This window comes from Sipha flava, unplaced genomic scaffold, assembly GCF_003268045.1.
Source record: "Sipha flava isolate LNK unplaced genomic scaffold, YSA_version1 444_pilon_pilon, whole genome shotgun sequence".
NCBI lineage: Eukaryota > Metazoa > Arthropoda > Insecta > Hemiptera > Aphididae > Sipha > Sipha flava.
The window spans coordinates 107,503-133,391 of record NW_020273180.1 but is presented as its reverse complement, the minus strand read 5'-3'; the positions used below and the strand labels follow the sequence as shown (position 1 = coordinate 133,391).

At 25.9% G+C, this 25,889-nt stretch overlaps 2 protein-coding genes across 3 annotated transcripts; one reads left to right on the top strand and one right to left on the bottom strand.

The window, feature by feature from the left end:
* The first annotated feature begins 2,097 nt into the window (after nt 1-2,097).
* LOC112689460 lies at nt 2,098-7,283 on the top strand. 2 transcript variants are annotated; one of them, XM_025563181.1, is made up of 3 exons: nt 2,098-2,241; nt 4,033-4,481; nt 7,079-7,283. In XM_025563181.1, exons 2-3 carry the CDS (start codon nt 4,196-4,198, stop codon nt 7,237-7,239), a joined length of 447 nt encoding a protein of 148 aa, XP_025418966.1. In that variant the 5' UTR covers nt 2,098-2,241; nt 4,033-4,195; the 3' UTR covers nt 7,240-7,283. The 2 variants fall into 2 exon arrangements, with proteins under 2 accessions (XP_025418966.1, XP_025418965.1); XM_025563180.1 differs by lacking the exon at nt 2,098-2,241 and adding an exon at nt 2,932-2,995.
* A 111-nt stretch (nt 7,284-7,394) lies between these two features.
* On the bottom strand, nt 7,395-8,499 carry LOC112689459 (ejaculatory bulb-specific protein 3-like). Its single transcript, XM_025563179.1, has 2 exons — nt 8,205-8,499; nt 7,395-7,693 (listed from the first exon to the last, which is right to left on the bottom strand). Exons 1-2 carry the CDS (start codon nt 8,395-8,397, stop codon nt 7,488-7,490), a joined length of 399 nt encoding a protein of 132 aa, XP_025418964.1. The 5' UTR covers nt 8,398-8,499; the 3' UTR covers nt 7,395-7,487.
* Between the last annotated feature and the right edge of the window lie 17,390 nt (nt 8,500-25,889).

The window sequence follows — 25,889 nt, the reverse complement described above, 5'->3', positions numbered from 1 at the left end:
ATGCTTTTATGACCTAAAAACTCTAAATAATGCCCTAAAAAAAACCCGAAAAATGCCTTTAAAAAAATGCTTTTATGAACTAAAATTTTTTTTATTTTTAATAATTTTAGTATAAATTACAATAAAAAGTTTTAAAAAATGTATTATAAAAATCTATTACAAGTGTAAACTGTAAATACATAGTTTTAGTATAAATCTAAAAAAAAAGTTGTACACATAGACTTAATCTCATAGACGTAGACTTCGTTCAATCTGAACAAAAAATATTTTTATAAATTATTTAATACGTTTAGATCGTATATTTATTTACCTGTACATTCTGAACTGTTACACTGAACCACGAGAGCTTGTTTCAGATTTTCAAATAAAAATGATATTCTGTTGTCTGCCAGTAAGTTCTTGTAGTTATTTATCAATTCGTCAACATTTGGAAAATGTATTCTTATTTCTTCGGCAACTCTATGCAAGGCGTGCGCCAAGCATGTAACATGTATCATTTTCGAATAATAAGTTTGAATCGATGTGGCTGCTTTTACCATGTACGGAGCAGCGTCACTTAAAAATAAAAGGACATTATCGTGTAATATTTCTTGTGGCCATAATATTGATAAAGACTTATCCAAAACTTTGGCAATTGTACTGTAATTGGTTTTTTCTAATACTTCTGAATTTAATAAAAACATTTTACCTATGTTACCTACTTCTAATGTACCTATTATAACATTGGCAACATAACGACCATTGGCGTCCGTCGTTTCATCGATAGAAACCCATAATTTTTTATTTTATACGTATGACCTAATCATCTGTATAGTTTCATCGTAACATATACTGACGTAATTTTTTTGTAATGTGGAGCGATCAGGCGTTTGCTTATTGGTATATTTTTCCAAAAATTTAGAAAACGCAGGATTTTCGAGTTTATTCAACGGAATATTACATGACAAAAATGTACGAGTTAAATCTAAAAAATATTCCGACCTGTTTGGTCTGTAATAAAACTTTGTGTATTATTTTTTTCGTTTTGTAATTTACTCCGTTCTACTCCATTGATGTGTTTATCTCTTGACAAATGTTGTACGGCAAATCGTTTTTTCAGCAGTAACTTTTACGTTGCATATTTTACAGAATAACATCAATCCGTCGGTAGAAAAAATATTATGTCGAAATTCTTGTACAAACGCACGCAGTCGACTCGTTGTCGAACATTTTACTTTTGGCATTTTTATATTAAATTACCAAAAAAAAAATTAACCTGAGTAATAAAACGGTGTTAACCACGACAAAACTCGTACTGAACGTCGAACGATATCATCAGACGTCGATTTTACCGATTTAAGATTATTTAACAGGAAATGCGGGTAGAGATTATTGTCCGATAATGGTGACAAACCGATAATATAATACGAATTACGAGTACCTACTTATAATCTGTTATATTTATTTAAAAACCATGTTGGTGTAAAAATCTTAAAATAAAATTTCAAATTCATGCACTTGGTTTCCAAAAACTCAAAAATTGCTCCAAAAATTCTAAAATGCCCTAAAAAATTAAGAAAATGACCTAAAAACTAAATAATGCCAAAAAAATGCAAAAAAATGCAAAATAAACTTTCTTATTCTCATTCAAATGTACATAAAACAAATTTGTGACAAGACGAGCATTGCACAGTAAGCTTTGAAAAAACAATGCAAAGTGCATCGAAATCCCAGCCCTAATTATAATCAATGTTAGAGTGTATACGGAATGATCCCAGATAAACACGAATAAAGTAATCGAATTAAAATAATAATAATAATATCAATATATAGTATACATGTGCGTTATTTCGACATGCGGCACGTACGCGTTATCGTGATTGCGATGAGTAATACCCGTAATTAAATTGAACAATACGCACTCGTCTTCATCACCATACGTTGTCGTAAGAGGCATTAAAGAGAAAATTTACTCCGATAAAGCGATGTCAAAATATTGTAAATGGGGTGTCTCATTACATGGCGATTTATTGATCTATGCGCACGTGCCTGATTTTATCGTAATAATGGCTGCGAATACACAGTTTGAAATATTTGACATCGAACTTTTTATTCCAGAAGTAAAGAGGTACCCTGAAGTTTGGAACTTGAGTTGCAAGTCATATCATGACAGAGTCGAAAAACGATTGATATGGATTAATATTTATCGTGCATTTTTTCTGGGAATTCGATAAGAAAGAAAATACAGAAAAAATGAAATAAGTAAGAGAATATATTCACTAGATTATTATTTTTTTTTTTATTCACATTAAATAAGTAACATTTCAAATTTATGGTGACTTTGAAATAAAGTTAAACGAGGATAATATATCATGATAATAATTTTATTTCAATAAATTCAATCAAATAATTTTATGCTAACAAAATAATTTTATATTTTCAAAATCTTGTGGTATCTCGAATTAGTTTTAGTCCTTCTTGAGGTTGAAGTATCAAAATAACACAATTTAAATTTAGTTTAATAAAAACGTATAATTTACTCATTAAAAATATAACTTTAATGGAGAGAAAATAAAATTTAAAAGTCACAAAAATGTGGAACTATTGTCTTTACTTTAATTGTTTACAGGTCAATGTACCATACCTGGATGAATGAATACTTTCTTTGCACATTCACAAACATTTATTAGTTGAATGTTTTATATTTTAGAAGTATTTTTGTGCGTTAATACATTTTGCTTGCGAGAAAAATGTATCATTTAATATCTTTAATTGATTAAACATTCATAATAATAATGATGCAAACAATTATATATGTATGTTATTAATTTAATAATTATCTATTATCTATTAATTATTTTGTTTCTCTTATTGTTAATGTTTAATCTATTAAAAATATTCATCAGTTGATCATGTAACGCATAAGAAGTCTGTTTTTATATTATTTTTTGTTATTACTTTTATAAGTGCACAAACACAGTGCAGTGTTTACATAATATTATTACACAAGTTAAAGGTATCAAAGTAAATATTATAAATTAACAATTTTACTATAATTTTTAATTGTAATCTTAATATTTAATATTATTCAAAAGTGCTTATAAAATCTCATCATAACCAAATAGGAAATAGTATTCAAACTCGAATAACAATAAATGATTTACTTCGGTCATCAATTTAATGTAGAATAATAGGTTCCTATTATATTAAATTTGCAAAAAATTATAAATTGTTGAAAAATTAATTAATCCGTTTTTCTAGTTTTATGTTACTCATATGAAAATAATAAATTGAATTGAAAATAATATTTTTATTTATGATTGCATTTAACTCACTCTAGTAATGTTAAATTAAAATATAATTTTAAGTTTTAAGTATTAAAATACAAAAACTATGATGAAAATGAAATATTATTTTATAAATTTGAAAAATGTACGGAAAAAATTTAAAAAATAACCTAAAAATACATATAAATGTACCTTTATCTTTATCTTTATAGAATGTATTAAGTCACAAATGCGACTTAATACATTCTATAATTACATTTTTTCTGGTATTTTGGGGGGGTAAAGGAGAACAACCAACTACTGGTTTCCTACATTTATTTTGTACACATTATAAATAAAAACAACATTTTATTAACGATAATGATTTTCTAATAATTAATTTTAATAAATAAAATCATTTTTAACAATCAAGCTAATTATTATTTTTTCAGCAACGTATATTTTTAGATAAGAACACCTTTTTTTTTGTATGATTTATTTTTGAATTAAATAAATAATAATTTGTAATATGAGCAATTATACATAATTATTAGAATCTATCAATGAATCTAAAATGTATAGCAATTATACTTTATCGTTTTAATTAAATTTAGTTAATACTAAAATTGTATACGCATGGGTCCTATAGTTTTTTAAACAATGGTTTCTGTAAAAATATAAAACACAATAATGCAGATATTTTAAAAAATTCAATAAAATCGTTAATATATTTATAATGGATTATGTTTAAGTATGCGATGTTGAATTTGTCGTCTTTTTTTCACAGAAATTAGCTGTTCTGTTTACGGAGTTTGAGCAAAAATTGATATGAGCAAATATATGACCTAACGTATTGTTGTATTCGAGTAGACATACATCAAAATATATGAAATCAGCTTTCGCTGAAACATCAACGTATTACTGTATTGCAATATTGGGCTACATCCATCATGTCCGAGTTACACTTGCACCTGAATATATTATTCGTCATTGTTATGGTCATAATGCAGAATACGGTAACAAGTACCAAATTTATATCGACCCAAGGTGACAATGGTCACAACGGAGCCAAAAATAATTGTAATCCAAGTTTTGAAAACTCCAACAGTATAGAAGAACAGAAATTCATCAAAACTTTTGACTTAATAAGACTTATGAATGAGGCTTATGCTCTTAAGCAGTTTTATTGTATCGTAGAGAAGGAGCCCTGTGATGAAGTTGGACAAAGAATCAAAGGTATAATTTATGTATATAATATATGTATAGTGTGTTGGTGCAGTTAGATTTATTAATTGATTGGGGATAGGTATATAAATATATTAAGCATAAAACATATTTTTATGATGTTAATTTTAATTTTTATTGATAATTCCACTAACATTACATTTATGGTTATCGTAATTCTTGTTTTCGTGTCTACGAAAATCGGCGTTATTGTATGCGATGCCATACGTAATAATGTACGAATAAAATAACTTTATGTGGTCCACCATATACCTAACGACATATATGACAATGGGTGGTTGGGGGTTACAGGAGATTTTAATACCTAACTCACTAGCTGTAATACTGTGTACAACATATTTAAATAATATTCACGTAAAAATTGTTACAAATTGGCTAGTGCTGTGACTACTGATTCAATATCTGCCAAGAACGTTCACCAGATTTTCCAAATTTTTTAAAAATATTTTTTCACATATCATCATTGACCCAACTTGGGAGGGACTTAGGAGAACTTAGGGACTTATCCCTCAAGTATATTTAAGCCCCCTAAATTGTTTTGATTATTTATGATTTAATAATGATTTAAGCAGAAATTTAAAAGCAGAAATGATGGTTACACAAAATCTTAAAAAAACAATCTACCGATAATTAAATGATGACACCTCTAGTAATGGCTGAAATTGTATCACCCAACACCCTTCCAAACTTATATAAACTTTTGAATATTGCTTATACACTTCCAACTAGTAGTTCTACAAGTGAAAGTGCATTCTTTGCTATACAACGGGTGAAATAATGTTATCATGTAACGTTTAATAATGTCACAAGACTGTTTTTTAAATTTAGCATTATTAAGCGTAGAAAAACATTTAACCAATACCATTGACAGTGATACTGTTCGAGAACATTTTCTATATTTTACTTAATGATATTTAATACTTAGATAGTTAAATGTATTATGTAAATTAATAGAAAACACATATTTAAATATTTAAAATAACTAAGTAATGGGAAAAAAAAACTGATTCACAATATTATAAATAATAATAATAAAAACACTCAAATGTTTACCACCTTAATTACATCTTAAATATATACTATAGGATAAAATTAGGAAATTCTAGAAAGTTGATACACGTTAACTAAACAATAACATTATTATTCTTAAAATGAATTTAAAAATTTCATCACAGAGAATGAAGTATTTTAATATATTATATGAAGTTATTATATTATGCTTGGTATAAAATTTTTAAAATATATAATGGAATTAATGAGGACCAATACTATAAGAAATTAAAGAACATGCATTTTTAAAAAACAGTTAACAAAATAATCATTTAAATAAATATTTATTTTGGTTTTTCGCCAATTTAATTAAGTCTTCATCATTTTTAACATATTCGTTATATTTATCACAGAAAATGCTCTTTCAGTAAATGAACTACTTGTGGATAATGATGATAAAAATTAAAATAATAAAACTATATTGGGCAATTCAGTCAGTATCTTTCTGAAAAACAAATTTCCACTTTTCTGAAATATTTTTCATATTTTACAAGTCTTTTACCATGACACATTTTTTTTTTTTAAAAATAATTGTACAGTCAATATTTCATCAACATTTTGTTAAAATTAGTTTTTTATATTCGAGGTATGTGATGAACAACGATATTATTCGTGGACGATTGTAAACACTGTACACGTCACTAGTCGCGGACACCATAATAATATGCATATTATATTACCAATGATGAATACTGGACGGCTAAAAATAATATTAATATTTTATATAATGATAACTAAAAATAATAATTAAACGACAGTAACAATTTGTCGATAACTATGATAACTATAACCATGGTTTTGTTTCCATTAGTTCTATCCAAGATATAGAGAAAATGTAATGTAAAATACTATGATCCAATATATTAGTGTATTAGGTAGTATATACAATTAGTGATTAAGAATAAATTTATAAAATTGAAAAAATAATTAATAATAATAAAATATAGATAGCCAGTAAATATTTTTGTGAAATATAAACATCATTGTTCTGCATTAATGTTAAAACATTACTGGACGTATGACAAATTAAACATATGTAGAATAGTCCTCTTCAATGTAAGACGGTTTGTAACTCTATACATGATGAGAGTATGATATGGACAAAATAACTACAAAAAATCGAAGTTGTTTGTTTTATTTTATTCTCAACAATCTAATACGTGGATGAATATTTTTTTCTTCTAAAATTAGAAAAAATATTTAATGTGTTCAGAATTGTTTATAGAATTTGATACTTATATTTTACCCCTACAATGACAAAAATATCATTATTTCCAACTATTCAGTTAACTATTGGAAATAAATATTGAAATATATCTTATTCTGTTTTGAAGTATTAGTTTTTAAAAGTCACTACACTTACAGCAGGTATTTAAAAGACCATAAATTTTACATTTTATATGTTTTATAAACGGCAAAATTATGTCTACCTCTACTCTTTGTCTTAGTCCATTATTTTGAAATGTTTTCTTTTTTGTATTATTTGTAAACGTGACTGTCGGTATTATATTATTTATTGTTTGTGTGTTTGTTTTCAGCTACTATATCTGAAGAAATTTTAAGGGACTGCAGACGCTGTACATCAACTGAGAAGAAAAACATAGAACGTATTATAGATTACGTACAAAACAATTTTCCTCAATTTTGGGATGAGATTAAAAGAGTTTATCAGGTTAAAAAAAATAATAAATGTATTTAACTTTGATAAATTAATGCAATTATGAATTTATAATTATATACATAAATTAAAACATACTTTTACATAAATAAACTATATTTATTTCAACGGAATTATAAATATGTGTTTTTATATAATATATTGATTTTTTATACGTTGCATAATAATGTATAAAGTACAATATAATAATGTTTTATTATGATCTTATGAATCTATACTAAAGCGAGAAGTAAATATATAGGAATATGGAGAAATAATATTTTGACTAATTAATGTTTAGCAGATGCGGAAGATGCTTCCTTTTCGTATTTTTCCAATTTCTTCTTGTACTCGCCTGTTGGGTCAAATCTAGCAGTCAAACGTTCGAAGTCAGAAGCACGGTTCTTGATCAAAAATCTTATCACTTTATCGGATCTGTTCTTTTGAATTTCCGTGCATTTACTGCAGTCGGTCTTTAGTGCATCTGGCAAGACTTCTGTGAATTTCCAAAAAAAAATAAACGATTAAAATCCATAAATATCTAAAGGTATTGTTATTATTTATACATGGTGAAGAATATAGGTAAACAATTTTTTGTTCGTTTATTTTAATACAAATGAATTATTATGTTTCGAGAGAAATATTTTATACCCTTTGTTTCCTTCTAAATACTCCACGGTGATTCGGCCCGGATAAATAAGAATTACAACACCTGGTGAAAGTGTTATCTAACTGAGTATGCAAGGTCTTATAGTTAGAGACTAGAGTACATAAACGCACTATGTGAAAGTGAAAATTGTAATCTAGAGGATTGTAAATCGATAACAATTATATCATTATTATTGTAATTGATTTAAATGTCTTAATTCGAAAGAAAAGGTTTTAATATTTTTTTAATGGTTTTTCATTGCAGGATTTCAATTTACAAAGATTTTATTACTAGTATTTATCGGTTAAATGAGTACTACTTAACAATGTTAAAATATAGTTATGAACAGTTGACTCACTTTTTAATTCTCTGCCTTCGTTAGTACAATTTCCCTCATCAAGTAAGCACTTAATGTAGTTGGTTAAGATTCTGTTGTTGTTCAGCACTTTGTCAACATCAAAGTTGTCGAATTTGGTGGTGTACTTTTCTTCAGCAAATGTGCAGTAAACCAATGATGCAACAACTAAAAAACACAAACTAAGACGAGCCATTTTTTCTTTCTAGCGTATGGTTTTCTAACCAAATGTGTTTAACAGTCAACACAGAAATATTACTGAACACTAAACACGACGGATAACATACCCCGCTATTTGCAGCCTTATATACTAGTTCCCTGCCGGCCAAACTTAAGAGAGGAGTACTATTTGGTTCTAAGTGGGAGCGGTATACCGGTTTTCAACAACGTACCAGCCTATAGCAAATGCTAACTAACTTTTAAAATTATATACCTGAAAAAATGTTGCGCAGCTTGTAAACAAATAAAAATTAAATAAATCTCGGTTTATCATGATATTTTGTTCATGATATCTTTTAATATTATATTTTAAAGAGTGCAAGATTATGTATTGTTTTATATGCGTTATCTAAATATGTAACAAATATGCAAGATTTTGACAAATTCGAGAAACATAAATCCTTCGAAGATATAATGGGCGGTGGTCTTTTGGGTGAAGGTAATTTTGACCAAAAAAATAATAGTCTGTTTGGACAAGTGAAATTATTTTTACCTGTGCTAGATAAAAATCTGATGACAGATAGGGATGATATTATTGCTAATAAAAAATAAAGAGTTTATACAAAAAACGTGGAATAAATATAAAAGAGGGGATATTATCCAATTATAATACATAAAATGTTTAAAATATCAGGCCAAGAGATAACTTTAAAAACTACTATTATTACTAATAATTATATTATCTGTAATTTTATTTTATTATTTTAATTTTTTGACTGTTAATTATTTCCTACTTATAAATAAAATTATTATTAATATCCATATCAATATTTTTTTTAAACAGAACTTATAATTTTTTATTTATATTTTATATGATTTCCTTTAATTCATTTTTGAATGTATATTATGAACATTTTCATACAAAGCCAATATTGATTAATAGATTACTTTAAAATATACTAATTATATTATATGTAATTGTATTTATAATTTTTTGACTGTAGATTACTAACTACTTATATAGTTATATATTATATACAATAATATTAATAATATTCATATCAATATTTTATATAATTTTGTTAAACTAATTGTTGAGTGTATATTATAAGCATTTTTATACCATCCAAACGGTATTTTTAATTAAATAGTTCTCGCCCAAATATCTATTCGCCCAAACGGTATATATTTATTCGCCCAAACAGACTATATTTTGGGTCGATTCGCCCAAACGGTGTACGCCTGATATAATTATGAAGTTGGCTGAAGAAGGGAAAATCCAATCAACCCAGGATGTAATTTTATCGAAAAATTAATTAAATTTTACATACATATTATTTTATTTTTAATAGTGTAGCTAGATTTTAATTTTTATACATATTTTGAATCTCAATAAGTACTTTTTAAATAAATAAGTTTTTAATTTTAATCATTTTTTTAGTTTTTTTTGGTGATTTGCCTTATTGACTCATTCGAATAATGAACTCAAATGGTCAAATTCCAAAATGAGTCTAATAAGTGGCGATCACTGTAATTTATATTTTTTTTATAAAAATGTATCATTTTATATCATTTTTTTAAATTTTCACTTCAATTGGCAATACATTTTAATTTTGTTGAATTATGCACGACTATGAAATAATCGCTAAATATGTTTAATAATATGCAAAAATAATTTTGTTTAAATTTAAAACCATCATGATTTGTACAGATTTTAGATGAAAATACAAAAATATGAAAGGGAAAACTATACAATTCTATATAAATCCGCACTTAAGTTGTATTGTATTTATATAGTCTTCTGATTATAATGTATTGACGGTAAGACTGCTCAGTTAAATGTAAAAAAAAAAAATATAACAATAGAACATAATAATTGTCATCTAAAACGAGTCCCTTTTTCTTTTTATGTTTTAAAAATTAAAAGCATTTTTGCTTCATAGCAATTTGACATTGCGAATCCATCATGCAACCGATTTAATATAATATGTCAAGGATCGTCATCTAAGATTTTACGGTAAATACAAAACGAACCGTAAAACTTCTTTAACAATTATAATTATACTGACCTTGGTCTTAATTTATTAATGGTATTCTGTCATTAAACTAATAAATAGTACTCAAATATTTATTAATAAAAGTTTAAATAATCGTGTCTACTAAAACTAACCGGAAATAATTTACTCAATTCCTTCGAAATCACTGAATTATTTTTCTGATTTCCCTTGATGTCTAGGAAGTTTTAATGTCATGTCAACTATGCATTTTTCATTGTTGTAAAATAATATTATTCTCTGCGTACCTATACCTCTTCAAAAATAATTATTTTCATTATTTTAAACATTTGATGATTATTTATAGTAAACAAATATGTATAAAATATACTGAACTATGATATAATTACTTCCAAGTCTTGTGTATATTATTTATTCATAAAAATAAAATCTTATTCGTAAAGAATTTTTTCAATGAGTGAAAATCGTTAAATCGTTATATAATTAAATTGACTACCTCATTCAAGAACATAGATGTTTGTTCATAATAAAATGACACTATCGCAAAGGTGGTAGCATAATCATTAAATTATATATTATTTTAGAGAATATTATTTTTAAGATTCTTATACCGTGTAGATGATGTAAAATTCAATAACACCAGTTATAATATAGTGATAATTAGAGCTCGGATTTCAATGCATTTGCATATTTTTTTTGGAATGTCTTACACGATGCATATCAAGCTATAAATGTGTTTTAAGTACTCCATATTGTAATCAAACATTTTTTGTGGCATTTTTTGCATTATTTAGTGGATTTTGGACTTTTTGGGGAATTTTTAAAGTTTTTAATTAATTTTTTAGTTTTTTAAGACATTTTTGACCTATTTCTCGTATTATGACTAAAAAAATTTATTCATTGAAATATAAACACAGTATTAACATTAACAAAGTCTATAAATGTTGTGGATCGATTTGTCAATTTTAATTTTTTACAAATTTTCTTATATTTTACTTATAATTTTATATAGATTTCAATAATTTCACTTGTTAAACAAATTTTTTTTTCTGAATTTTAATGTTTATTTATTTCATTAATACAAAAATAAAATTATTTAATGTACATTTATGTTTATATTTATTTTTTGAAAGGGCATTTTTAGAGTTTTTAGGTTACAAATGCATTTATTGATTTTTTTTAGGGCTTTTAATCCAATCCCTAGTGACAATAATTTATGCAATTAAAAATTTGATTAAAGGGGCTCTTAGCTGCATCTATTTTTTATTTTTATGTTTTTTCTTCCACTTTTAGTATATAATATAACATAAAACTTTTGTTTTATTTGTTTAGATTTTAATAAAATTAAATAGTATTATATATTTATTTTAATGTTTTGTATCTACTGTATACATTTATTGCTTGTATAATTCTATAGTTACACTTTCAGCTGCAGTAATTATTTTTAATTTTCATACTGTTATTAAACATTAAAAAGAATACTTTTTTTTTAAATTATATTTAACATATGTGATTTGTATGAAAAATAAATAAAAACAAACCATACATAAATTACCATAAATTTGACATTTAAGTGCTTAAAAAAAATCCCAATGAAGAAATGTATACTTTTCTACTTTAATTAAAGTCTAATAAGATTTTTCTGCATTTTCATTATCATTAATGTTAAAAAATATCTGTCGTAAATTTTAATATACATATATATATTTATATATATATATATCACTTACCTATATCTGTGCTTAATGTAAATAATTTTTTTTTTCGTAATTAAACTTATTAAAGTTAAGTTAAGTTAATGCTATTTTTTAACTAAATTGTTAACTTAATTAAACATGAACTCAATTAACTTAACTGAGCTAAAAAATATTATTAACTTGCTCAGCCTTGGTTTTATATAACTTTTAATAGCAATAAAATATTTTGTAAATAAACTTATGAAATTAAATATTTAGAAGATGCTAATTAAAAGTGCTTATGAAAATGAACATTGAAAGGAAAAGAGGAAGAGGAAGACTAAAAAAGCGATGGCTGCATACAATTGAGAATAACACGAGAGCTATTGGTGTGTATGTAGGAGGATGATGAAAATCGGATCGAGTGGTGGTTTAAGATAATGTTGGCCGATCTCATATAGTTAGAGAAAAGGTGAAGGAAAATAAGAAAGAAGAATTTAGAAGATAATAATTGAGTGGTAAGGGATGCTACTGACCCAAAGCTTCTACTTTAGTTATGCTAATTATGGTAATATTTTTTTAATATTTGATTAGGTAGAGCATACGAAGCCCAGGTATGTTCATACACAGAATAATATTTAATCTGTCATTAAAAATATCTTTTCCAGCTGTCAATAACAAATATTTTCTTAATATTACATAATCATTGGGACACTGAATATAACATTAAATAATTTTAATACCTTAGTGTAACAATTGTAAAATGTAAATATAAAACATTAATGTATTAACGCGATAAATTCACGATTAATAGGTTGTAATTGTTACCTGTATAAACATCCGATAAACCATAAATATTTAAAAATGGAAAAAATAATTTATTTAAATTGTCTTTGTTATTTTATAAGAATTTCCATAACTAATTAGTGATAATGAAAAGTGTATAAAATATACGATAGTATATACATGGAACACATAAATTTATGCTATTTGCTTGAGTGTGTAATTAATAATAAAGAAAATACAATCAAATTAAAATTGTAAACTTAAATATTACGCACGAGTATGTTATACTATCGGATTATTAGCGGTCGGATTAAAATAACATTTTATTATAATTAACATTCATATCACTATACAACCATGTTTATAATATAATTATAATTTTCATGGTATTTTTGGTATCTACTACGTCATCTCGACAAGGATTTATACACAGAATTGAATTGCACCTATTCAGAAATCTTATGGTATAATGTATAGGTATTTGGTTGCTATTAAAATATAGACCCATTTCTTAGTCGAGTGACTACCAAACTTTTTTTTACCAATGGTCATAAAATGTTATAAAAAAATTTCTTGAAGGGTCAAGAATTTAAACTTTTTCTTTTAAGTTAATAAAATACTAGATATAAATATTTTAAATAATATTTAATTACTTTTTTTAGTGTATATTTTAATACATAGGTCAGGTGTGGATACAAGGGGGATATGGGAGCTGAAGCCTCCCTTAGATATTAGGTAGAATCATATCGTATGTAGGTTATTTAAAATATTTAAAAAATTAGATATAAAAAAGACTTCGTATTAATCGACAAGCGCAATGAATTATAATAGTAATTCACTTTACTAGCCCCCCTTTTTTTCATTTCTAAATCCGTGCTTAATATAGGTAGTATAAATCTAATTATATATTATATCCTGGTTTTGATAAATTAGAAGAAAATTTAAAGCTCAAACACATCTTTCAAATGTACACATTACTTGCGAACTTGTGTTAGTGCAAAACGGTAGATACGATATTATTATTCTTATTACTCTACGGCTACGATACATGGTTAGTTCTGATTAACAGTCCAATTGAGGATAATAAGAAATTTGAATGGAAGAAACAATAATTTATATTTAATATAACATACGTTAAATTTCGAGATAAACGAGAATTAATTTTGTCACATTTGTCCCAAGGGTTGTAGTTTGTTAGCACTGCCTTAGCAGAATGAAAATATTGTCCTAATCAATGGCTACGGTCTGCGCGTTCAGGATTATCGCAACGTACAAATGTCGCTGACTATGTTTCAGACGGAGTTTTCAAATTTAAAAAATTCGGGCGTGCCGCATACGTCATGGGATTAATCGACTTTTTTGGTTGAATTCATGTATTCAACCCGACGTTAAAACAGTTGACAGGCGTTGAATCGTACACGTCCCGAACATTATTTTTCTCATTAACTCAAGTACCAAGAGATTATGATTAACTGATATGTACCTACTACCGGCTTAGCATAACGAGTTTCGTGATTGACTCTGAATTTTTCCTGCCTAAGTTATAAGTAATCTAAATTTTTAATCCGAATCGAACCTATGAAGATTGCCAGATGTTTAATATAATAATAATAATAATAATATAATAATATTCCCCACGCTCTCGGCAACAGTTAGCGAACAAGTTAAACCAGTGCATTTTATAAAGAATTTTCACTGGGTGACAAAAAATGTTTTTCTCGAAATAGTCAATGTATAATACCATAGTACGATTATAGTATTACACGTTTGTTTCGCATTATTTCGCCTAATCTTTCAAAATACTATCGACAGAGTATAATCACTGGACGACATTTGTGCCGCCTAGTTAACTAGTTAAAAAATGCACCGAGTTAAACGGGTTTATAACGCATTCGTTCGAAAAGCGGATCGGATGCAGCGGCTTGGCAATGATTCCGCCCAAAAACGTGATCACGAAGTCGGCGTAACGGATCAATATAGACCAAAAAAACGCACCGATCCGCGCTCGACGGCTCGAGGTTTGACAACGGAAAGATAACCGAGATATTCTAGGCGTGTTATTCGATTTAGATTATATAATTTCGTTTACGTAATGTTATTGTGCCCGCAGAGTGTTGATGGCGAACTCGCACACGTCGCGCATTCAAACAAACCGTAATCGTTGGGTTTTTTTTATTTATTTTTTTATTCATACGAGTTGGAATAATAATACCGTCGAAGGCGAATCGAAGGTTCGCAGGAAGATGGATCGCAGTGGTTGGTTTCGTCTGTACCTTCGAATGATTCGTTCTCACGTTTAAACCAGTTCTCGTGTACGTAGTTACCCGCGGTGACTTAATTATCCGCTCGAACGAGGTGAATATTAAAGATTGGGTTTTTTTCGTTGATCACCTGTAATATGTCGATGAACTTTTCTCAGAACGCCTACAGTAACACAGTAACACGCATTATATTCATACGCACATTGATAAGTTGTCGTACTATATTTGTAGCATACATGTTTTTCTATACGAACGCGCGTACGTTCGCCAAGAAGTTGTAGCTTTCGTGGCACTCAATACTTGTTTTTTATTTTACATTTGTTTCAGCAGAGGAAACTTGAAGCGAACATAATACAATAACGCATATCAACCTCGGATCTCGAGGCCAACGCGCCACTATCATGCTGTTTAAAATCAATTATCGATGATGTATCTCATACGAGAACCGCCGAGAAGATACATCAGAAGAAACATTTGTGTTATTATTATTATATTGATATCTAATGGAGAAATTAAAAACCCTATTGATTAGGTATTTAACACAACAATAGTGTCGTTTATTCGAAAATATAATCATGACCTTTTCCATATGTTGTAATATAAGTACCGTGTACCATTGTCCATTATCCTATACATAGGTCACAATATGTGAGTAGTAAATGTTGAATTAAAAACAGTAATCGGTTATTCGGTTAACATTGATTGATTTTGATTTTGCTAATGTACGAACTAATAATACTAGTCCATTTTTTATTTAATCAAAATCGATTCGAAAAAAGAACGATGTACAGGAATTGGGTGGGATAGAGGAATCGAATGTGTTAATAAGAAACGGATGACTGATATAGGTGGATTGTTCTTATAAAACTTTTATCAATATATCATTGTTTCCAAAAACCCATTCTGAACGAAGGAGGATGAGTTTCTCAGACTGCATGTCAAAAAATAGCTTAACATTACTAAATTAGTATGAGTATCCAATCGTTTCGTAGTCAGGTTATGTACCAGATTTTACAAAAAAAATCGCTTCTTAGTTTAACTTTTGAGCATTGATTTAATTAATTCTATATTAATAGTTAAATCTATTAAAAATAGTCTGCATAAAATGATAATAATTGTATCCAGTTTATATTTCAAGTCATTATTAGGTGTTTTTATATTTTTTAAGTTGGTTAATATTTGAATAATCAAAATAAGTAATAATTAGAGCTCGGATGTTAATGACCAAAATTTCATAAAAATATGCTCTATAAAATGTCAATACATGCAATTATATGCCATAAAATTTATTAAATATACCTATTTTTTCATTAAATATATGCAAAAAAAAAAATAGTTAATATTAATTTAAAAAATGTAGATATTCTTTTGAATGTGTATTTAAAATTACTTTATTACAAAAAACACAGCTGAAAAATACGAAAAAAAAATATTAATTAGTTTTCGATCTATTAAAGTTAAATTTTATATAGGTTAAGCATTTTAAGTATTAGGATTACACTGTACAACAATCATTTTGCTGACATTTTTAAACTTGAAGGACCTTCGGTGATCCGACAAGAAGTTTTTGTCGATTAAAAATAACACAATTAACGGTTGTGATCGATAATTTATAATAATATGGACAATTTTTAATATTATACTTAATAATTTATAAAATATATCCTATTTAACCTAGAAACAATCGATATATGCATTTATATGCTCAAAAATGTCAAATATGTAATAAATATATAAGTTTGCATATTTGCAATCGAGATTTCATGAATCGTATTTATATCATATTAGGGTATAATTCTGGTTGCACGAAAAAAAATATGCTAAGTCATAAACATCCGAGCTCTAGTTATTATTAAAATTATTTAATCAATATTTGTGCACATATACATATATATACAAATATATATATATACAAATATATATTCGGGAATTCAATGAATTTCGTTAAAATTTAATATTCAAATATTTTTCGACTTTCGTGCGAACTTCCAATCACAGGAAACGTCGATATTACTAAAACGTGTTCGTTTTCTTTCGTTTCTGTTGTTGATATCCTTACTCATACTTTTAATAGGCATATATGCGTACAAACGTAAATGTCGCAGTCGCGTATAATTGAAACTCAAACGAACCCACGTACTGTGCAATGACTGATGAAGAGATGAGTGATTTCATGATAACGCTACACTATAGATTAAAATATATTGGTAATTGATAATGAAGTCCACAGGTTCTGACGGCTGCCCAAAAATATGGTCCACCATAATAGGGCTTCTCGTTGCAGATCTAAAATTTAATATGAATATTTTAAATACATTAAATACACTAGTACACGATATTTATTAAATGCATTGTACGTTATGTCATATCATTGATCTTTAATGAAAAGGATTTTATTTTTCAACGTTGGCTAAAAAACTTATACTTAAAATAATATTAACTTCTAACTTATTCATTTTAATAGTTCGTAAATACAAAGTTTTTCAAAAAACCAAAATTAAAGTTATTGAAAATAAATATGTCAATTGTAGTTGCTGTTATTCTGTAATATTTAGATCATAATATCAAAAAATCTAATTAAATAGAGCAACTAAGTCAATAATCATTTTTTAATTTTTTTACAATATTTAAAAATTTAAAGTGGTCATATATTTCTTTTCTAGAAAAAATGTATTGAAAAGAGAATTGTTTATTTTTGTTTGTCAACAGTTTATGCAATAACAAAAATTAATTAATTTTATATTTGGATGTACAATGTACATAATATTAATAATATTAATATTATATTAATATATAATATTAATATCAAGTGTAGCAAACAATTATTATTAGATAATGACAATAATATAAAAAAAATATATTATTTACATAAGATATTAATTCGAAAAACTTTAAGTAAATAATGTGAATCTTATTCTATAAGCTAAATGAGCCAGTTGTTGAGAACTTTTAAAATAACGAAAAAAAAGTAAATAAATTACATTGTTAATAGTTTTATAATAATAAGTTTTAAATGTGATGCTAAATAAAATAAAGTATAATACAAAAAATATTAATAATAATAATAATAATAATAATAATAAGAGTAATTATAAGATAAGAGACTGGTTTAACTTTTTTTTGACGACGAATAAAATTAATATAATCCTGATAAAGGAATATGCTTTTTTAAACACATTTTTATCATATAACCACACGTATTTGAAAACGTGTTCCTCTCAGTTAAATCTAAACTTTTATAATCATGGTTTGTTGACAAAAATCTTGATAAACAGTGTTCTTAAACAATACCGAAATAATATAATCATTTCAGTTTTCTATATGGGAGCCCTTTTAAGACTATTGACTAAAATTTGGGTGGTCAAAAGTTTCCATTCTGCTTTAATCTATTCTGTGATGACGTGCCGCAGATCATCAAAACGAGAATGTACACGGGACGGATTTGTTGAACAGTTTGCGGGCAAACACGTTTAACCACCGACCCACTCGTTCGTGCAGACGATGTGAGCAAGATGTCTACGTCATAATTATGTTTTATACTTTCTCCGGTAAAACGCTTATCCTTCACAAACACGACGATTACAGTTTGTTTGTTTTTTTTTTTTCGTTTCGGATTCGTAGAATATCGCATGGGCACATATTTGGATATGAACAAATATTGTAATAACACTGTTTACCGTACGAATAAATTATTTTTGTCTCGGAAAACTAACAACAATCATATACATGTTTTGTACGTAAGTGTGATGCAAATATGCTCCGTAATGTATGCATGGCGTACATACGTACATAATGCGCATGGTGAAGGAGCAATGCCTCTTTAATGTTTTCATTTCTTAATTTGTTTAGTTGTTGTTAATCTACAGCGAGTGGTTTTAACAAATCCTAATAAACTTGTAATCGTTTAAAATGTTGACACGCGATGCATTACGGGGAAGTATAAATTATTCATGTCTAATGATTAGCAATGATAAATAAAGATACATATTGAATCTGTTTTGAAAGTGTACAATTATTGAAATTCGCAATTTATATTTTTATTAAACATATAATTATTTATGACATTTGTTGAGCTACGAAATGAGACATGCCTTGTCTAAATGTCTAAATTTCCTATAAGTTTGTTTTAGATTACATGGTGCGAAAACGTGGCTAACGGTTAAAACTTATGCTTGTAAGATGTAGAAAATTTCAAAGTGGATGAATGATATCAATGATTTGTTTTATCAAAACTTAAATATTTGATTATGATATTAACTTAAAATATATATTTTTATTATAGGTTTATATATATATATATACTATAATACTAAGAATACTGAGAATATTCATTGTAATCACTGTAGTATTGTATTATCAATTAAAATAACGGCTCAAAGTAAATCTGTAGTTTTAATTAATAATAGAATAATATGTTATACTATTAAATATTCATGGTAGGTCATACAATGAAAGTAGCGCTAAATTAGTTTTGGAAAGCTATAAGTTATTGATAATTTATTTACGTATCTTTTACAAATTAATTTTTCTATTTTTCTTCATTACTTACTTAATGCTAATGTCATTTAATCGTATAAAAAAAATTGCAAAACAAGCATCTAGAAAACAAATCACCAGAGATTTAATTTGATTATTTTAAATTTATAATTTTTCAGTGAGAGAAGTATTTTTCAGACCAAAAAAAATAAATTAAGAATCAAAAATATAAAGGGATGGTTAATTGTTTGTACATATGAAGTACTTAGATTAAAATTTAACATGCCTAATACTATATTATTTCAACAGCATATAAAAAATAAGACAATTTTCATATGATACAACTAGTTTAAGTTATATTAGTTAGTTGTCACTAATTAATTAGTTCTACTTTAGCTTTTCATTTTTTACTATTCATAGATATTAATATCCACAGAGAAAGAATTTCTTATTTTGATTTTTAAAAAAAATTTGCTAAATTCAAGATAATACAGTTTTTAAGGATTTTTTAATTAATATTGAACTTGACTTATAATGAAAACAATTTACTTATCGATTAAATTACATCTATAATAATTATACAATTAAAATTATATTAAAAATGTATATAATAAGTTGTGACTCAATTTTTATTTATAAGGCTTATGATTTTCAATAATACATAATGTATAATTAGATTTGATGACGCAGAAGTTAAAATGTATAAGTATTAAAATTTTTTTTTTGTAAACATGTATTATTATACAAGTCAAGACAAATCTGTAAATCAAAGTTTATATATACAAAATGATGTGTCGTTTAAAATGTGTATCAAAGATCTTTTTAAAAATACATGTTCGAAATTGTTAAAAAAAAAATTATATGTTTATTAATTTGTTTTATACTTAGTATTTAAAATATTCCCTCATAAACAATTAAATAAATAATATAAAAACCAGATTATTCGTTGGAAATCAATAAATACACATAGATATTTTAATTAAAACTACTAAGTTTAATAACAACATATTTATAATCCTAAAATATTTTTTTTAGTTATTCTTCGTTATTATATTAAATATCTTATAAAACAGTATATCATTTGTAGATACTATTTAATATTCCATGACAACAACTATTTCTTATACTACAGAAACGAAAATATTTTCTAGGTATATTCCAGGTATGTATTTATATAGATTTATTTGTTTGTTGTAAAAATGTCCTATGATTCTTATATGTAATTAAGTATTATGATTCGTATTTAGTAAAATACAAGTATATTAATAAAATAAAATAAAATAGCTCTTAGTAATGATGAAGTATAAATAACTAATATCAACCCACATATAATATAGTTATCACTAGGGATCGGGATTTCTAGGAGTTTGCATGTTTTTAAATAATCATTAAAAACATAGCTAAGTAATATGCAAATTTGTTTCATAACAATACAACTTTATATTTAAAATGTATAGTTGCATATTTTGCACATTTGACCATTTTTCATTTATAAGTGTATATTTAACTAATTTTCATTTTATAAGTGCATATAAGTGTTTATATGAAGGAGTAAGTTTTTTAATTTTATAAAAAAAAATATGAATTTATTTCTTCATCAATCACGTGACTTGGAACTCAAGGTGTTCCACTAACTAAAACCATTAAAATAATTAAAACTATAAAAGAACACATACATTTTACAAAAAATTAAGGATCTGCATAAGCTAAGGCAATTGATGACAAAATTAAAGAAGTTTTGGAGAAAGAGGTTGGATTTATCAACTATAAAAAATATCGAACATTTTAAATGGACAAAATTAATCTATGGACGGATTGCTCACAGATGTTAATAGTAGTGACCTACCATTTTTTTTAGTTTGCATCAATAATTTCCGTAGACGTGGAACGTTACTTTTCTAAATATAAAAATATTTTGGCTGATAACAAGCAGTCATTCAAACTTCCCAACTTAAGAAAATATCTTATAGTCCAGTTTAATGCTCAAGGTAATTAGTAATAAATTAAAAATAGAAAAAATGTATTAAATTAAATTTGTTTTTAAAACAAATTTAAATTTTTTGTTTTTGATAAAAACTCAATATAAGATAAAAACAAATCTGAAAAAAAGAAAATAATTATCTCAGATCATTATATCTATCATATATACAAATATTATTATTATTTATTACTAATTTTATTTTATTATTTAATTAATTATTACAAATAAAATTTTTTTTAACTGCATATTTTAAAAATAAATTAAATATGCTATAAATTAATTAAAAAAAAAAATAATAAATAAATAAATAAATTTAATACATTTTATTGATTCTTTAGGACATAAATGCATGCATATTTTAAGATTTTTAAGAGCATGAAGTCCCTAGTTATCACAAATAAATTAAAATACAGAACATAATGGTTTCTTGATATCAAAAACATCCATTTTTTTTGTTGTTATTTGTAACGATTTATTTCTTTATCATACGTTTGGATTGGAGTAGTATTTCAAGTTCGATTATCTGTTTTCGAAAATATAGGTAGTTTAATTATTTTGATAAAATTAAAATTATCTAGAGATCTGATTAGTTGTTTTTATATGATAATATTGCAATGCTTCTTGTTACATTCTAACTATTATTTGCAATTGGTTCAGAAAAATGAACAAGGAGTCAGTACACGTAATAAATATTTAAATATTTACAACAGTTGATTACCAATGCAACAAATATATAAAGTTAAATATTACGTCATGACGTTTTAATTGTTATACAATTTTGATTTTATTTATGCTATGATGCATTGATTCTTCGTTAGTTATTATTTATAAAAAATGCAATTGTTAGATTATAGCATTAGACATATTCATATATTAGAACGATAATATTCATGAATATAAGTATTACAAGTATAAGGACAAATTTTAATCACAACTTTTAGGAACAAAAATAGAATATTTATATTTTTATACATTGAAATTCTAATATATATTATTGATCATAATTATTAAAATAATTTTTAGGTGCTTTCTCATCACATTATAATACCACATAATTTTTAAATATTATTTTTGTTGACACAAAAAAAAAAAAAAATCATAATTAAAATTGACAAATATTATCAATATTTTACTATTATTTTAACGATTTTTTACTTGACATAAATAATATCAACGGGAATTTATAATGTATCTAGACATTCGTTTGTCTAACACAGAGAAAAATATTACACTTTTCTCTAGATAATTTGATCTAATAATAGACCACTGAAGATAAAACTCTAGTGGTAGCATTGCATGTTTACAATTTAAATTACCTTCTATTATGAAATTATTTTGAGATTCACCAATTAAACCTATTAAATAGGTATATAAAAATATACATCGGTTATGTAGTGATACGTTTATGCAATAATCGCAACTTTTGGGTTTTATGTTACTCATTAGGCTGTTAAAATGTGATTTTGTTTGAATTTAAATTAATATCGTAAATTTTCACTTATCTTTCGAGTTCCGACAAAAAGTAGAAAGTTTCATATGTATAAATTATTTGTCAATTATTGTTAAATTATATATGTATAATTCATCATATTATAGTGAAACCAGAAATCAAACTGGTTTATTTTACATATAAATGTAAATTGTATTTTCTACTTTTATAACGATTTTGTATTTTTTAAGATATTTTTATCCTACTATTATTATAGTCTTTTATTAAAATTGCATAATAATATTTTGTATTTAGCTATTGTATTTTATAATTTAAAGGCTATGAATATGTGATGACGTAATAATGTAATTAAATATGATATTTAAATCGGTACTATTGTTTATTCGTATGAAACTATTAGCTATATATAATTTCGCATATAATTAAATCTGCTTGGAATTGCAGTAAAATTACTGCGTCTTGAGTAAGTTTATTTATATAAAAAGATTTACTTAATTCGATATCCATAGCCTACATAATTTATAACTGGAGTAAATAAAGTTTTTGTATCCAAGACAAGTTTTCTCAATGTCCAAAGTCGGTTTTTAACAGTTCACAGTAAATCTAATACTTCTTCTTCTACTATGCCTTTCTCCCAAATATTTGGGACCAATCATACTTGTTCTAAACCTCCACTTGTCTCGATTTTCTACATCCCCTACGCACACACCAACGACCCTCATATCATTCTCAATCGTATCCAACTAGTTATACGACACTTGGGAGCGGACTCTTGGACGCGGAATATTAGGCGTGAGGCAATAAGATACAAAGACAATTAAGTGCAGGACATTTAGTCGCAAACAATTTCTTAATATTTTATTCTAATAGCAGTATATGATAAAAATATAATAGGGTACTGAATTTTCTTATTACTGTTTAATATATATACACTTTAATTTATTGGAATATTAATTAATTATATCAATATTCACACTTAAAAATAAATAACAAAAAAAATAATTAAATTATATTTAAAAAACTGAATGGTTATGGTTTTTTTTTTTATTAATAGCTTTTAGTTAATTAAATGGATTATATTTAATGGTTATGATACATTTTGCAAAAATCTTTCAAAAAATCATTAAAATTTCGGTTATCAAACTCATTACAGATCGATTCTATTCTAGATGTAGTGTCTTTATTATTCTTAAATTTTTGACTAGGTTCTGTTTCAGCCAAATATTGATGCATTTTTAAACGGATAAGTTTTTCTTCTTTTTTTAGTAAGTCAATAAACTTTCATATTGAAGGATCAAGAACATTTAATGTTGAACTAAATGTATTATGCCATCCTTCTACCGAATTATTGGTCTTTGGTGTATGATATTGAATTACATGATAACAATTCCATAGCTGTATTGGAAATCTAGGACTCCATCGTTTTTTATTACAACTTAATTGCCCGAACCATGAACATTTAAAAAAATCTAGAAAATCTGATAACAAGGTTTTATATTTTATATAAAATTTAGTTTCCGAAATAGCTCCATATGCACTAATTACAAAATCTGGGGGAAGGGGGGGACAAATGAAACAAACGGACGTAGATATTCTCTGTTTTATTTGGAAGAAGAATGAATAAAAAAAGGCAAAACACTACTGTATTGTACGCCATGAATAGTATATAATTAATAAAAACTTGACGGTGTACTAGAAACGGTGCATCCGAATCGCATGCCAAAAAAATAAACTTAAATTGGAATATCTGAATTGCATGTCTTAGAGGGGTCTGTCCGAATTGCATGTTGTATACCTCCAAGTTTATTTATCATGCACCTATGTGTACAACTTAAATTTTATTTTCGACTATTTTAATTTTTTAAAAAAAACGGATGAATAGAAATTGATTAATTTCTAGATTGAAATATTTTTATTTCCGAATAAACATTTTACCAAATTGGAGAAGGCAACACTGTAAATATTAAACATTAAATAAAAAAATTGTAGTTTAAAATAATCAAGTGAATTTATTTTACATTTTTACATGGCATTTAAAATTGTAAAATGTTTACTCGAATATAAAAAATACTTCAATATAGAAACTAATCAGTTATAACAACCATATCATAAAGAGTTTAAGTCAAAATACAGTTTAAGTTGTGCACATAAGTGCATGATAAATAAACTTAAGTCAACTTGTGGGTACACGGAATACCCCTCTAACAAATAGCATGCAATTCGGACATTTTTTTTTTGACATACAATTCGGATGCAGCCACTAGAAAATGTTTCATCTGCGTTCCAATTGTCACAAATAGTCATCATATTTAAATTTTTTTCGTTCGAAAAAATTAAAATCTGTGTTTTCCCTAAATTTTCATCGTTACTATTATATAACAAAAATGGATTACCATCAATTGTAGTTTTATACTCCGCAGAAATTATTAACTCATTTAAAGTTCTAGGATTTTCTGGTACCGAATCTAATCCTTTCTAACGAATACGCTGTATTGTTTATTTTTCGTCGAAGTAACTCCTGGTAATTTACTTGCAACAGATTCAGTTACCTATATAATCATTAATAATAATTATGTACCTATACTTTATAAAGTATAATGTGGATGACATTGTACTATTTGGAGAATCGAAAATGGAATTAGAAGGGGCGATACGAAAGCTCATACTGTCAAGTAAAAAGATGGGACTTAAAATAAATGAAAACAAGACTAAGTATATGCTAATGAGTAGACATCTAACTCAGTTACAAAATGTGAGCATTGATCATTTCTCTTTTGAACAAGTTGAGAATTTTAAGTACTTAGGTCCTAATATAAATCATAAAAATAATATGCATAACGAGATTAAGTCCAGAATAAGTGCAGCAAACCGAGGATACCAGGCA